This window comes from Idiotropiscis lumnitzeri, chromosome 20, assembly GCF_059441095.1.
Source record: "Idiotropiscis lumnitzeri isolate Australia: NSW breed Sydney's pygmy pipehorse chromosome 20, RoL_Ilum_1.0, whole genome shotgun sequence".
Lineage (NCBI taxonomy): Eukaryota > Metazoa > Chordata > Actinopteri > Syngnathiformes > Syngnathidae > Idiotropiscis > Idiotropiscis lumnitzeri.
Genome location: NC_142410.1, coordinates 7538144 through 7551659, shown reverse-complemented (window position 1 = coordinate 7551659; position 13516 = coordinate 7538144). Strand labels below are relative to the sequence as shown.

At 41.8% G+C, this 13516-nt stretch overlaps 1 protein-coding gene and 1 long non-coding RNA gene across 2 annotated transcripts; both read right to left on the bottom strand.

Moving 5' to 3' along the window:
- Positions 1 to 846: 846 nt before the first annotated feature.
- Positions 847 to 4608, bottom strand: arl4d (ARF like GTPase 4D). Its single transcript, XM_088284581.1, has 2 exons — positions 3909 to 4608; positions 847 to 2853 (listed from the first exon to the last, which is right to left on the bottom strand). Exon 2 carries the CDS (start codon positions 2771 to 2773, stop codon positions 2168 to 2170), a length of 606 nt encoding a protein of 201 aa, XP_088140707.1. The 5' UTR covers positions 2774 to 2853; positions 3909 to 4608; the 3' UTR covers positions 847 to 2167.
- Positions 4609 to 5233: 625 nt separating this feature from the next.
- LOC148317407 (uncharacterized) lies at positions 5234 to 6027 on the bottom strand. Its single transcript, XR_015840094.1, has 3 exons — positions 5904 to 6027; positions 5717 to 5830; positions 5234 to 5646 (listed from the first exon to the last, which is right to left on the bottom strand). It is a non-coding gene; the product is annotated as an uncharacterized LOC148317407 (long non-coding RNA).
- Positions 6028 to 13516: the final 7489 nt, after the last annotated feature.

Sequence of the window (13516 nt, the reverse complement as noted above, 5' to 3'; positions counted from 1 at the left end):
ACATCCATAAATTTTCTTTTGCGCTTTTACACCCTTGACTGGTCACCTTGCAAAGCACATACAGACTCAAGAGATTCAAACCAAAATCCCGGCTTTGTGTTTTTTTTAACCCATGTTAAATTTCTACCGAGATATTGCCTATGGATCACTTTAAGTATAGGGAACTAAATGTGAATTGTACGTCAAGACTTCCTAACAAGAAGTCAAGAGTCACGCAGTTTGTGTTCTGGGCTGACTGACACCTCCGCGGTCTCCCTGGTCCGCTGCTGCGACATTACGATGCTAATGAAGTCAGCCGGCCAGATGCTGTGTCGAGGCGATTGCGCTTAAGACATCCGAGAGAAACTTACCGTTTTTTTTTTTTTTAATGAGCTTGCAGGTGAAGGTAGCTCGGACGTAAAGGTCACGCAAGTCCGAGTGCAAAATTGCCAAGGACGAATCCAAAGTCGTTAGCCACTCACTCTTCATGTTGCGCAAGACACACACACACGCGCACACACACACGGCTCAACAATGTTATTCGTCTTTGTTGCATAATGCAGTCGAGCGGGGAACATTATGTCGGATTTGAGGCAAAGCAACTGGATTTAAAGTCTACGGTTACCGGGTTACATGCTTTAAAAAGCAAAGAAAGTGACGACTGTTGTTCTGTGTTGGATCAGGGTCAAAGGTGAAGCAGCATGCCAACAGTGGTTGCGAGGGTGTGAGGGGGGGGGGTTAGGCTAGAAATACAGGAGGCGTTCCTGAAAACAACCCCATGGCACTTTTTGGGTCCTAAGATGGATCATGGATCATTTTCTAAATGCCCTTTGATGCACTTTCCAGAAAAGACGACAATATCCAAAGTGTGGTGCTTTGATTTATTCATTCATCAATGTTACAAAAAACAGACAGGTTCTACAGTTCTCGTCGTCGTATGACCACGAACGACGCTAAAATTCAACTTTTGGACATTGCAAAACACAGCAAAGGATGCAGTGGCGGTGGATTAAAAACTCATCTCATTTACTCCATAAATCGCTTGGTGAGGTCAATAAAAATGTCAAAGTACACAAGCCAAAGGGGGTCAGAAAATATTTACATGAGGTTTGAAATAGAGGTGACTTTTTTTTTGGGGACCTCTCATCAATTACTTATTGCAGCTCGTAAATGGATTCGTTTGGTCTGGCAATTTAGAATTAGCCTTACATTTATGATGAACACACATGCGCTCTCACGTTAACCAAAATATTAGAAATGGTTTAAATTGTCACCAGTGTCAAATCAAATCACAACTGAGTTTATTAGTTTTTTGTTAAAAAAAAGGGGGGAAAAAAACTACTGGAGAAAAGCTACCGTAGTTTGGGAAGACAAATGCTATTAAAGTGCAAATTCACTCATTTTTTTTTCAGAACCCATCCTCTGATATTCCCTGAAAAAGTCACCAGTCCGTGATAAATAAAGGATCTTTGTATGAAGGGGAGGAGCCAAATTTAGCCCGGGTTGTTAGTGGAAGTTTCAAAGACGTCATTTTAAAGGATCATGTTACAAATTAAGTTTGAAATGAATTTATTAATAAGGGAAGTTTGACATTGCAGCTTGTGGTACTGCGACGGTTAAAATCAACGATTCTCAAAGTGTGCCACACAAAAGAATCACCGAATTAAATGCTCAAACTGTCCATGTTATCCAGCATAGTACGTTTGTTAGGTATGCTTCTGTTCTACTTAACGACAATAAATTTGTATTTAGTCTTTTAGAACAATTTTTTTCAAACATTTATTTAGATACAATGCTTATTGAATTCCGGCATCAGAATGACAGTTTCTTTTCTTACTTTTCAGCAGCGTTATTCTGCTTGCAATACTATTTAATGTCATGTTTGGGTGCTGTACAAAACCATTAGCTTGCTTTTAATGCCACTTCGGCCAACAATGCGACGGTACTTGGAGAGCTCCAGTTAAAAAATAAAAAAATAAAAAAAAAACATCTGAGAAATGCTGGTCTAAACTACGAATGTAAGATGTTGAAAAAACTACATTTTTAAAAATGTGGTGAGGTCAATTACCGGCTTTTTTCCCCCCACTAGTCGCAGCAGGACCTGGCCCCTATTACTGGAATTCATCGTCGACAAGGCATGGTGGAACTCTGCTTTTTGTGTACTTGCTCATCCGTGCTCTCGTACTCTTCATCTCCTCCTGCCCCTGCTGTGCTTGACCATCTTCTTCCTCCGGAGGATCATGTCATAGAGTTTCTCCAAGCCCTGTTGCACGCCGCGGCCGTCCACGGCGCTGCAGCTGTGCACGTGGCGCAGCGTCCCGGCGCTCAGTTCCTGCACGCCCAGCAGCTTCTCCACTTGGCCCACGGGCAGCGCCGTGTCCAGGTCCTGCTTGTTGGCCAGGATCAGCACGGGCACGCCCTGGTTCTCCGAGCTGCGGCTGATCTTGTGGAGCTCCACCTTGGCCTCCTCCATGCGCTCGGCTTCGGCGGCGTCCACCACGAACACCAGGCCGTCGGTGCGCCGCGTGTACGACTTCCACAGCGGCCGCAGCTTCTCCTGGCCGCCCACATCCCACACGTGGAAGGTGACGGCCCGCGAACCGCCGACCGACACCTTCACCTTCTCCGTGTTGAAGCCTTTGGTGGGGATGGTCTCCACAAACTCCTTTAGCTTGAGCCGATAGAGCAGAGAGGTCTTTCCGGCTGAGTCCAGCCCGATCACGACAACGTGCAGGCACTTGAAGCCTGGCAGGAAGGAGCCGGGGGGCGCCAAGTCACTCAGGTGGTTACCCATAATTCCGCGGCTTCCGTGAGGATGCCTGGTTTGACCCTCGGGAGCTTTTACAAGGTCTGCATGTCAGCCAGGATCGCCAACTTCATCAAAAAAAAATAAAAAATAGAAACTGCTTTAAAGGTCCACAAATGAACACTTAAAAGATATGACAGTGAATAAATTATAATTCATATACACAAAGTCTCGCGGGTATTTATCTCGCAGAAGCTAGCGACATGAGGCTAACCCCAATTCCTGTCCCTCTATCAAGCATGTGCCGTCAGCGTCATCACATCATCTGATTTCTGCAAGGTTGTTCCAGTGATAAAGGTAATTCAGTTTGAAACAAAAAAAATACTTTTCAGTCACTTATGGCAGCCTTGACTTCGAAATTTGTACTGGGCTGATCATGCTAGCGTCCGACGGTGCGTCGGAAACGGCGCACTGACAATGTTGAACCCAATGAGGTTTAAAAAAAAAATACTGGTTTTAAAATGTGTAATTACCACATAATTACCAGAGTCCGTTCAGTGTTTTTTTTTTTAAAGAACTGAAATTACATAAGCGATTGTGGCTTTTCTTTAGTGGGTTACTTTCCATGCACTGCCGCACATCTCAGATCATTTTTGTCTCACAAAACCAAATCTTGTCTTGAGCATCTTTGTTAACCTAAACTAGCAACATTCAGTGGCCAGGCAGAAAGTGCCACGTCCTTCCCGCTTGATTTCAGAAGGTACATAATCTTTGCACCTTTTGCAACATTTTAGTTGTCTTGGTTCAAATAAGGTTGGGAAACTGCGTGAGACAAAAGCAAGTTAATTGAGGCGTTCACTGTCTCATTTACCAAAGTTAATCCTCTTAAAAGGCTGTTCAACCTCACATCAATTCAGAGCAGCACTGAATTGAAATCACCCAGGCATGCAGATGCGGATGATGCTTTAATCCGGTTGTTGACATTCCGATTCCCATCAAACCTTATTTATACTCAACACTCGTTTAAAAAAATGCACGACACAAACTGCACGAATAAAAGTCCATCCGTGTTTTAACGCATGTCGATCTTAATGTTTAAAACTAAATGAATTCACATACAAGAAACATGTCTCTTTAAACATCAACTAACGTATGCAATGAACACTAAGCGTGCAGTGCGTACCTTGAACGTTCGCCGTCTTCTTCAAGCCCGCGAACGCATCGCCAGGCGGAAGTGTGACTTGTTAACGTAGAGAAGGACGAAAATGTCTCGAAACGCATCCATTTTGCACTTTCATCAAAAAACACGGCTGGTTTGGCCTCCCGTGGTGGTCCGGCAGCAGAACTGAGGGGAGCTCACTTCTCCGCAGCCGCCTCCACAAATGCACTCGGCTCGAGAGCCCTGGTGACGTCACGACCAATCAAAGCACCCACGAATGTGCGCCTTGTGGCGTCTTTTCGGGCATTTATCTCGTTTGAATGCGTCAGACACTTGAATATACCTTGCCGGGACAAATTAGGGATTACAAACATTTTTTTTTTATCGCAAGTGCAATTATTTCTTATGCTCGGTACTTTATTACACTCATACTTTATTAGTCCAATGTTTTTGATGGGTGTTTAGTGCCATCAAGTGGTGACTATAGCACATAGCAGGATATATTTCAATCGAGCCTTGTACTAAACTGCCAGCAAAGCAACGACGGTCTAAAGATGGCTTTATTGACTTCTCAAATAAATGCAGAAACGACAAAATATTTTAGCTATTGATGAGCTAAATTGTCGCATTCACCTAGCTAGCTTAGGTTGACAGAATCTTTTTGTAAGCGTCAGACGCGTGAAAGGAAACGTAGATGGCGTTGAGCATAGGATCATAACTGCTAAATTTTAACCGAAATGCCAGTCAAAACGAACGCTTCGGACAATTTCCAAACCATACCACGTCCCCTGCACGTGACTTATTTTTGTTACTGGTCCCAATTAGTGTTCGTATTGCTATCTGGACTGTGACGTTCGCTTACCTGTGGATTTTGTAGTCAAGTTTGACGTCATCGTTGTAATGTCTTCTACTGGTACAAACCAAACATTTTGCCATTCCATTTTTTTGCCACACATCATCAAAATTAACAGTTATTTCAAATTAATGCTCCTCGAGAGTCGCCACTTCACACCAACAGGTGACACCGATTAGGCTGCCAGCTGGGCGGGAATGAAAAAAAAAATGCTTACTTTCCTTCCAAAAAGGCAACCTGTGTTGAAATAGATTTCAAACTAAACTAGATATAGCCGTTCCAACTTGGTCCAAATTGGGTCACTAAAGCGACTCAAACCGAAGTCAAGCCGTTGCCAAGTTTTTGCCAAGCAAGTCAAAATTCCTAAAAAATGGACACTGAAGCCCTTGTGGTCATAAAAAGTTTGCACTGAGAAATGATTATATATATAATTCTCTAGTTTCCTTCCGCATAGTCATATCATTTAAATGGAGCAACATTTGCCACAAAGCCAACGTCATTCTTGCATTATTTTTATTACGCAACCCCCCCTGGACCCCTCCATCGCATCGCACCGCACCGTTGCCATGGTAACCTCAACCAATTGTTTGCAAATTTATTGAACAATCATTGGAAATCAAAGATCATTGGGTTACATAACCAAGCAAAGAAAACATATTACCCAATATTTATCTTATTCAAACGGTAAAGAAGAATTTTTGAGTCCTACAAATCCAAAATCAAAGGAATCATACAATCAATCAATCAATGGCCTTACTGGAGTGTTGTGTAAAACCTCTTTTGGTTTGGTCGTACTTGTACGAAGAAGGTTTGAAGGTTGTCATCTTTGCATATGAAGACATTTTAAATCACAGCATTTTCGTTTGCCTTTCTTTCATCTAATTCATCCCATAGACTTTGTTCAGTTGCCTGCCAGAAGATGACCAAAGGTAGACGTGAGTCACTATACATGCAGCAAGAACAAAGTGCAACATCTTACTTTCTTTCTTGCAGATGTATCCTCTCTTGCTGTCGCAGTTTGTCTCCTCCCAGCGATCGTCGCCAACGACGAAGCAAAGGCAGCGGTTGTGGGGTTGCATATTCTTGTCGTCATCTGTGGACAAGAAATCTTTAGCGACCCACATTGTGTAGCCTACAGACGTCCGTCGGCCAGCTTTTGCAATAACCTGTGCTCCAGCGGATGTATGTGGCCTCGTCTCCTTTCCTCCAATGCCGGATTGGGATACGTAGGCATCCATCCACAGGGAGGTTTCGTAGCCGAGATCCTTACGAGTGTCTATGACAACAGCCCATTTCCCATTATTAGATCGCCTCGGGCTGAGCCAATCACAGGGCACAAAAGAGAGGAAACACCACCCACGCGCACGTTCACACTAGGAAGAGAGCATTTATCGACCGGATAGAATATTACAATGCATTTTTTTTTTGTAACCAATCACCTATTTCAAATAAATTGAATTATTTTTTAGCAGAGACAAGGCGGCAGAGGGTGACCTTTTTTTGTCCTGACACGACCGCAAAGATCATGTGTTATTAACATGTAATTAACATAATAAAATACATACATTCCATTAGTGCAAATTTTATACTTCTCTAAAATTAATCGAAACAGGAAATGGAACATTCTGTAAAAAGGCGTGAAAATAATTCAAAGTTAACACGTTTCTGCACTCTCCGACTCTGAGCCAAGAAAGTTCAGGACTGAAAATGTGTTTTTAGACGGACTGAAAATTCAATATTAATCAATATTAATTTTTGACAGCGGTATGGATACTGATCAATTTCCACAACTTATGATCAGAAGTATGATTTTTGTGTCTCTCAGCAGAGGCAACTTAGCTCGACAGCATCAATTTTGCGGCTACCCGACGAGACGCTTTGCAAACTCCAACGTCTAACTTAAAAAAAAAAGAAAAGTGGTGCCCAGGATTGATGGTGGTACCTTCCTTGAAGTCGGTGATGTAGAGCAGGTCCCCGCCTATGCTGTTGCATTTTTCCTTTGCCTGCGCCCAATGTGTCTGATCCCCGGCGTTGAAAAAGTAGCAGAAGTCGCTCAGCTTGTGTGTCCACCCGACGCAGTCACCAACTGCAACTGAGACGTTAAATGACGACAGAGTTTTGTAGGAGATGACGTCAGTGAGAATGACTTTTGTACCATTTTCACAGACGAAGTTGTGTATCTCATGGCACCAGGAGCTCTTCAGTTGTTCCTTGTATGTATATACACAGACGCCGTAGGGTAAGGAATCCAACTGCAGACCGCCGATCTTAGTTTGATGCTTTGTGAGGAACGGCAGAGAGAGAGAGATTGAATATTGAACTGAAACTCCGCCGGTCAACTAACCTTTCCCATTGTCATATTTTCAGTGGTAGAGAATGAGATAAGGGTCCCTTTAAATGTAAAACTTGAAGAGGAAGGACATTTGATCTAATATCATATTACATTGTAAAACAATCATAAAAAGTTGATTTCTAAAACATGGTGAAAGGTAACATTTGTGACGAGCTTCGGATTTCTTTGACCTGCATAAAAAGGGCTTCTTGAACATCTAACATGATGACCAAAGGTTTGATTGATCTTGCAAGACGTTTTTAATGGTAAAATTTAATTGGACTAGTTTTGCGAGAAATATGACTCACGGTTGAAAGTATGTATTTAAAAAACAAAAAAATCTTTTTTGTAAAATTTAATAATAAAAATAAAATTAAAACCTGATTTAAAATTGTGACACATTCCAATGAAACAAATGATTCATTTCTTCTGACATGGGGAAAAACCAAACTGAAACTTTGTATTCCAACATTAGAGCCAGAACCATCAAACACAATAAATCTCATGTCAGAAAAAAATTAAAGAAGAAATCTTAGTATTGACTATTGTAAAATGTTTTTGGAATGACTTCACTAAAACTGGAAATCCTGTAAGCAATTTAGGATGCCTCGACTTTTCACCCACTGAGCATATCAACCTTTTGGCCGATAATATTACTCCCAAAAAGTCCAAATTACAACTTCGATGCTGTAAATACTACACTTACTAGAGGTGTTCCATCGGCGAACCTCTTATGATCATTATTCCTGTATCCGATCCAAGTGTAGTCACCAATTGTGTTTTCTTCATGAAAGAACATGAGCTTTAGTACAAGAACAGAAGCCAACCTTGTGGATGTTGAGCATCAGTGCAGGATCATTCCCGGCATTGTCAGGAATGCCCAAGCGACGCGTTAGTCGTGGTGCTCACCTTTTAAAAACTGGAACTGTCTCTCAGATAGGACGCTGGCAAGTTGACTTTTCTTTGAACGGCAGATCTCATTGGCCTCAACCCATGTTGCTTTGAAGTAATTGTCAAAGTCATAGCAATGATTTTCAAATGACACTTCGCCACGGTTGCAGGCGCCATCTAAATGGAAAAAAAGAGTCATTAGAAAAACATCGTCCCATCATGCTTGGTCAAAAGGAGCATTGACTCACTTGTCGCTGCTGTTGCTTTGTATTCTGCCTTCTGCTCAATTATCTGTCATTGTCTTCATTGTCTTTCATTAAGGAGTAAAATATATGCGGAGATTCCAACACAATCATCTAATATTACAATATATGTGGCGCTCTTTATTTGTGGAGGATTGAAAGTTAAATACACCATGAAATGTTTCATTAAAATTGTCCTTGTTACACTCGTTCATTACATATGGAATTCATCAAATTATAATTACAACTACAAAGTTTGGTGGGCAGGTCCTAACGCCTGATTGGTTGGGCTGCTCATCGAGTCAAGGCAAAATAAATCAATCCCAAAATAATAGATGGGTGCCAACCGAATATCTGATGAAAATACTCTGCACACTGAGTGACGCTATTCACCTCGACATTAGTTTGAATACTCAAGCAAAATGACTAAATATATACCTTGACATCAAGGTAGCTCACGAAAGTCCTCCATAATCATAGCCGCCATGTTTCCAACCACTTCACGCTAAAGGAATGGCTTCGACAAGATTCGAGTTAGTCAGCTGTTAGCCCCGCCCAATAACTTTGACGAGCGAGTTTGACAGAAAAAAAATAATTCCTGTAAAAATGACAGTTTAGATCGTATCCAATGATAAAAAAAATATTTACTATTAGCTTTGAATTAAAATATAATTCCTATTTGGTGATTTTACATTGATTCCAATATATGATTCAAGTAAACAAGCTTCAGAAAAAATACTACTTGAAAAAATGGCGTTAACCACAATTACGATAATGTCTTGCCATTAGTAAAAGGCAAAATATAATCGCTTGACAGCCCAAACGAACGTGTGTATATATATATATATATATATATATATATGGTTTATTTACACATTTAATTAATAAATCAAACATTTGTCATTTTTATTTTATTAATGGCACGTTAATTTATTTATCTTGTTTATTGAATTCCATATTTAAAGAAAACAATTACTTAACATTATAATTGACAATTTAATGGTATATCTGTTTAATTTTGGCACTTTCAGTCCTACATATTTATTAGAACATGAGCGGGTTGCCTTTTACCGTTAACACATCGACAGCCGTTCACAGAACAGGTTTAAGGGACATGAAGGCGACTTTTGAGGTGACTGTGTAAAGCACTTAAAAAAATGCACTCAACAAATGTATCCGACTTTGATGTCCAATTTGCAATCGAGTGGATTGAAATATCACAAATGTCTACGCACCAGAACCAAGCGTGAGCAGCACCTGCATAAGACGCCACCTATATAGTATTGCTTTCATCTTCAGCGTCCCACGAAGAAGTTTGGCGTGCCGATTAAGTGACTTGTGTCGTCCAGGCTCGAGGAGTCCGAGCAAAGTGAATGAAGAACGTGCGAATGGTCCGCTCGCTCACGTCAAAATCATACAGACTAGGGGGAAAACAAGGCACATCAAAGAGAAAGGGCGCTCGAGGTTATTTCTTTTACCCGTTGCGTAAGGATTAAGGAGCGGACAATTCTCCTTTAATAAAAAAAAAAAAGGACTCATATTTGGACATTTTTAGTTCATAATAGACAGGACACGTTCGGCACGGAACATGTTTTAAATCTATGTAAACACATGTAGCTTGAGAACTGTCAAAATAACGGCAGCGGGAGTTCTAGTATCAAAAACATGCATTAGGGCATGAGCAGAAAGAAAATGCAGAGAAGACTTTGGTGCTCTCAGAAACTCCAAATTTATCTGTTACCAAACCAATACCTCCGCTGCTGCTCCTGACATTTGATAGAAATTCTCTGCTTCAAAACGGCACTCACGGCATTACCCGTCAGGGAGATGCTTTATGAGATTTTACTGAATTATGTCACATATATGAAAAGGACACACAAAATAACCCATTTCTATGTTGTGATGCGAGGTTGCCGTGGAAACCTCACTGAGCCATTTGTCTTTGCAAATTTATTGAACAGAGAAAATGAAGGACCATTCATTTACATAACCAAGCAAAGAAAATACATTAGTCAATAAAGTTGCCCAACTTCTCTAGTTTGACAACACCAGAATCAAAATCTTGTTGAAGCAGAATAAAAATAAAACCCAATTAATACAAAAGTGTAAAAACGCTCATTTTTGATGAACACTTAGTATCCGTACCAGGCAGTTCCCACGGATGTCAGCTCTCTGCCGGACACGAAGTTTCCTTCACAGCATTTTGCCACAAACATGTCATGGTTTTGCTGCCTTTTCTGCCAAAATAAACACAAGGCTGGCCGTGAGTCACCAGCACGAAGCACGAACAAAATTCAGCATCACATCTTACTTTTCTTGCAGATGAAGCCTCTCTTGCTTTCGCAGGCATCGTTCCCCCACTCGCCGTTTTCAAGGAAGTAAAGGCAACGTTCACCAGTGTTGGAGTCGCTCTCACCTGAAAACAAAACATTTGGAAGTGCTCCATTTCTTCCACATTGCAGCCTACAGACGTGAGTCAGCCATCTTAGACAAGAACCTGCGCTCCAGCTGATGTGCGGCACCAGAGAGCCATCAGCCCAATGCCAGTTGGTATTAGTGTCGCTGAAGCCGGCCATCCACATGGAAGTTCCGTTCTGGAAAACCTGAAGCGTGTCTACAAACATTTTCCGTTATCATTGGGTCATCTTGGGGCTCGTCCCAGGTGACCCGACAGTCAATCGCAGAGAAACAACCATTCACGTGTACATTCCTGTGCGCCATCGAGTTTGATAGACATGCATGGGTGTTTCTTGGCTCTTGCGTTGATCTGAAGTGGATACTCAGAAACGTGTTGGGTCAAACTCAGACCCGGAGTGACTAATCTGGACCAACAGGCGATTTTGCTGCTATTTTGTCAGTCCACTGAGTCGCGCGACGGAAGTGAAGTCAATAGGTTTCAAAATAGGAATATTAACAGGAAGTGTCGCGTTAACTGCCTTCAGAATTGAGAATTCTCATCAAGTATAAATACGGATATTGTTGGAGGAAATGGCGAGTTATTTATGAGTAAATTTGTCGATGTTCATTAAAACATGAAAAATAAAGTTGGTCGGTGGCCCATCTGCAGAATATATTTACAAAGCTCGTGATACCTTGCAGAAAGGTCTGTTCGTTGCTGTCAGTGATCTGGAGCAGGTCGCCGCCCTTATGGTTGCATACGCTTCGCCCAAGGTCCCAAGTTGTCCAGTAATTGTTGCTAAACAAGTAACAGAAGTCGTTGGCGGGGTTGAGCACCCACCAGCCGCAGTCGTCGTTCCAAACTGCCAAGCGATAACGCCGATTGATGACCAAGTTGAATGTGTGTTGAGTGTGAAGCGTCACCTCACCTGGTTGCTGCAGAGGATTCGGCGCCACGCCCTTGCCTGTAGTCACGGATGCAATGCGTGTCAAATATGAGAGAGCGCATTATAGGAGAGAATGTAAACGGTCATGACTTCAGGACCTTTTTTGCAGACGAAGGAGTGTTGATGATGGCAGGCGTCGTAGAACAAAGTTCCATCTCTCATCATGATACACACGGCGAGCTTCAAGGGAGTCCAGATGGAGTACCAAGGGTTGTCATTCTGTTCATTTTAGTTCCATTACGTACACTTTGAAAAAGTCACTTTTTTTCCACATCAACTCAAAATTGATTGAGACTGCTGGAAACGTTTCACTTACCGCAAGTGTTCCGTCGGAGAACCTTAGAGGAGTTTGATCAGTCTTATTGAATCCGATCCAGGTGTAATTCCATTTAGTGTGACCTTCACGAAAGGAGAACATGAGCTCTGGTTCAGAAGCGGGAACCAAACTTGTGGATGTTGCGCGCATGACGGGATCATTCCTGACATCGTCGCGACGCTTTCGTCTTGGCGCTCACCGTTCAAGAAGTTGAACTCGTCTACCGAGTGGTGGCTGGCCAGGTGACTTTTCCTTCCGATGCAGTAATCCTCAGCGTCCCGCCAGTTTTTCCCCTGGCCATTATAGTCAAAGTAATAGCAAAAACCTTCGAACGACAGTTCATCCGGCTCGCAGTCGGGATCTAAAGGCCGAAAGAAACGCTCATTAGAAAAACATGACGGTCATCTGAATTCTAATTGGATAGTCTTACCTAAAAATATAACACAGGGGTATAATTTGACATGTGAAGAATTAATTAAATAAACTTATCAAGATTTCTTGATGATGTTAGGCCAGCAGAGGCCGTGACTGCCCACCACTTTCCTTTCCACGCACACAGTACAAAAAGTGCCATGAATGAAAAAAATTTGCATGTTCTAAAAACTTTTGCATAGTTTCCCCATTTTACTCCTGCTTAAGATAAAAAAAAAAAAACTAACATAAAACAGGCTTTTTAAACAACTTAATTAAGGAAGAGGGGAGTATTTAAAGCTACCTCACCCTATGTGGGAAAAAAGTCCACATCGAACATCCACAAAAGTCTGCTTTGGAATGCAATCGTTTCTTAAAAAAAAAATATTTAAAAAAAAAAACGCACAAAACAAATAAAAGTTGACTCACCGCAAGCCATGCACGCGCTAAGCGTGAGCAGCGCCGGCACAAGAAGCCATCGTCTTGCTTTCATCTTGAGCGTCCGGGGATGTCACAGCTGGATATTGGGAGCAGTTCGGCGAGGAAAATTAGTGAGCTGGTTCGCAAAGGTGCGAAAAGAACGAGCAGAGTGAAATCAGGCGAGCTCCAGCAGCTTAAGGCGCCCTCGCGCTCGCAAACGTTTTGCGTTTCTTCCGTTTGCGTCAATTGTGTGTAAAGGCACATGTAATACATTATCAGAGCCCAGAACGTCATCAATTGGCATATTTTAAACGCAACGACGTAATAACTAATGCAGTAAAAGCCCCTGGCCTGGTAAACAAACAAAAACATAAAAAAACGTAGCAAACGCAAATTGTGATTTGCTACCAAGGCAACAACTTTTTGGGGCTAATTGCATTATTTTTGTTGTTGCAAATATTTTTAAATGCCGATATGACAAAAGCATTCTGCTGTATCAATATATCAAGTGGGGAACACTGCTTTGCACCTTCCCATCGCACCACGACGTTGCCATGGAAACCGTAAATTGTCACGATGCAAATGTATCGAACATTTATTGAAAATTAAGGATCAAGATTATTTTTTACTAGGGAAAGAAATATAAAATCCTATTATAGCGTACCCGTAGCTGCCATGCCAATGATAATCGCATCAAGTCGACTAGTTTCACTTTTTATCTCATTTGTTCTTAAATTTCTTCGGATCATCACTTAACATCTTTTGGCTGACTTTGCTTTGTTAGACAGGTTCCAATTTGGTGACTTCTTGGTTGAACAGGTCT

Bases quoted from the DNA above. Each gene is read 5' to 3' on its own strand.
- arl4d (XM_088284581.1), bottom strand. From the start codon at position 2,773: ATGGGTAACCACCTGAGTGACTTGGCGCCCCCCGGCTCCTTCCTGCCA.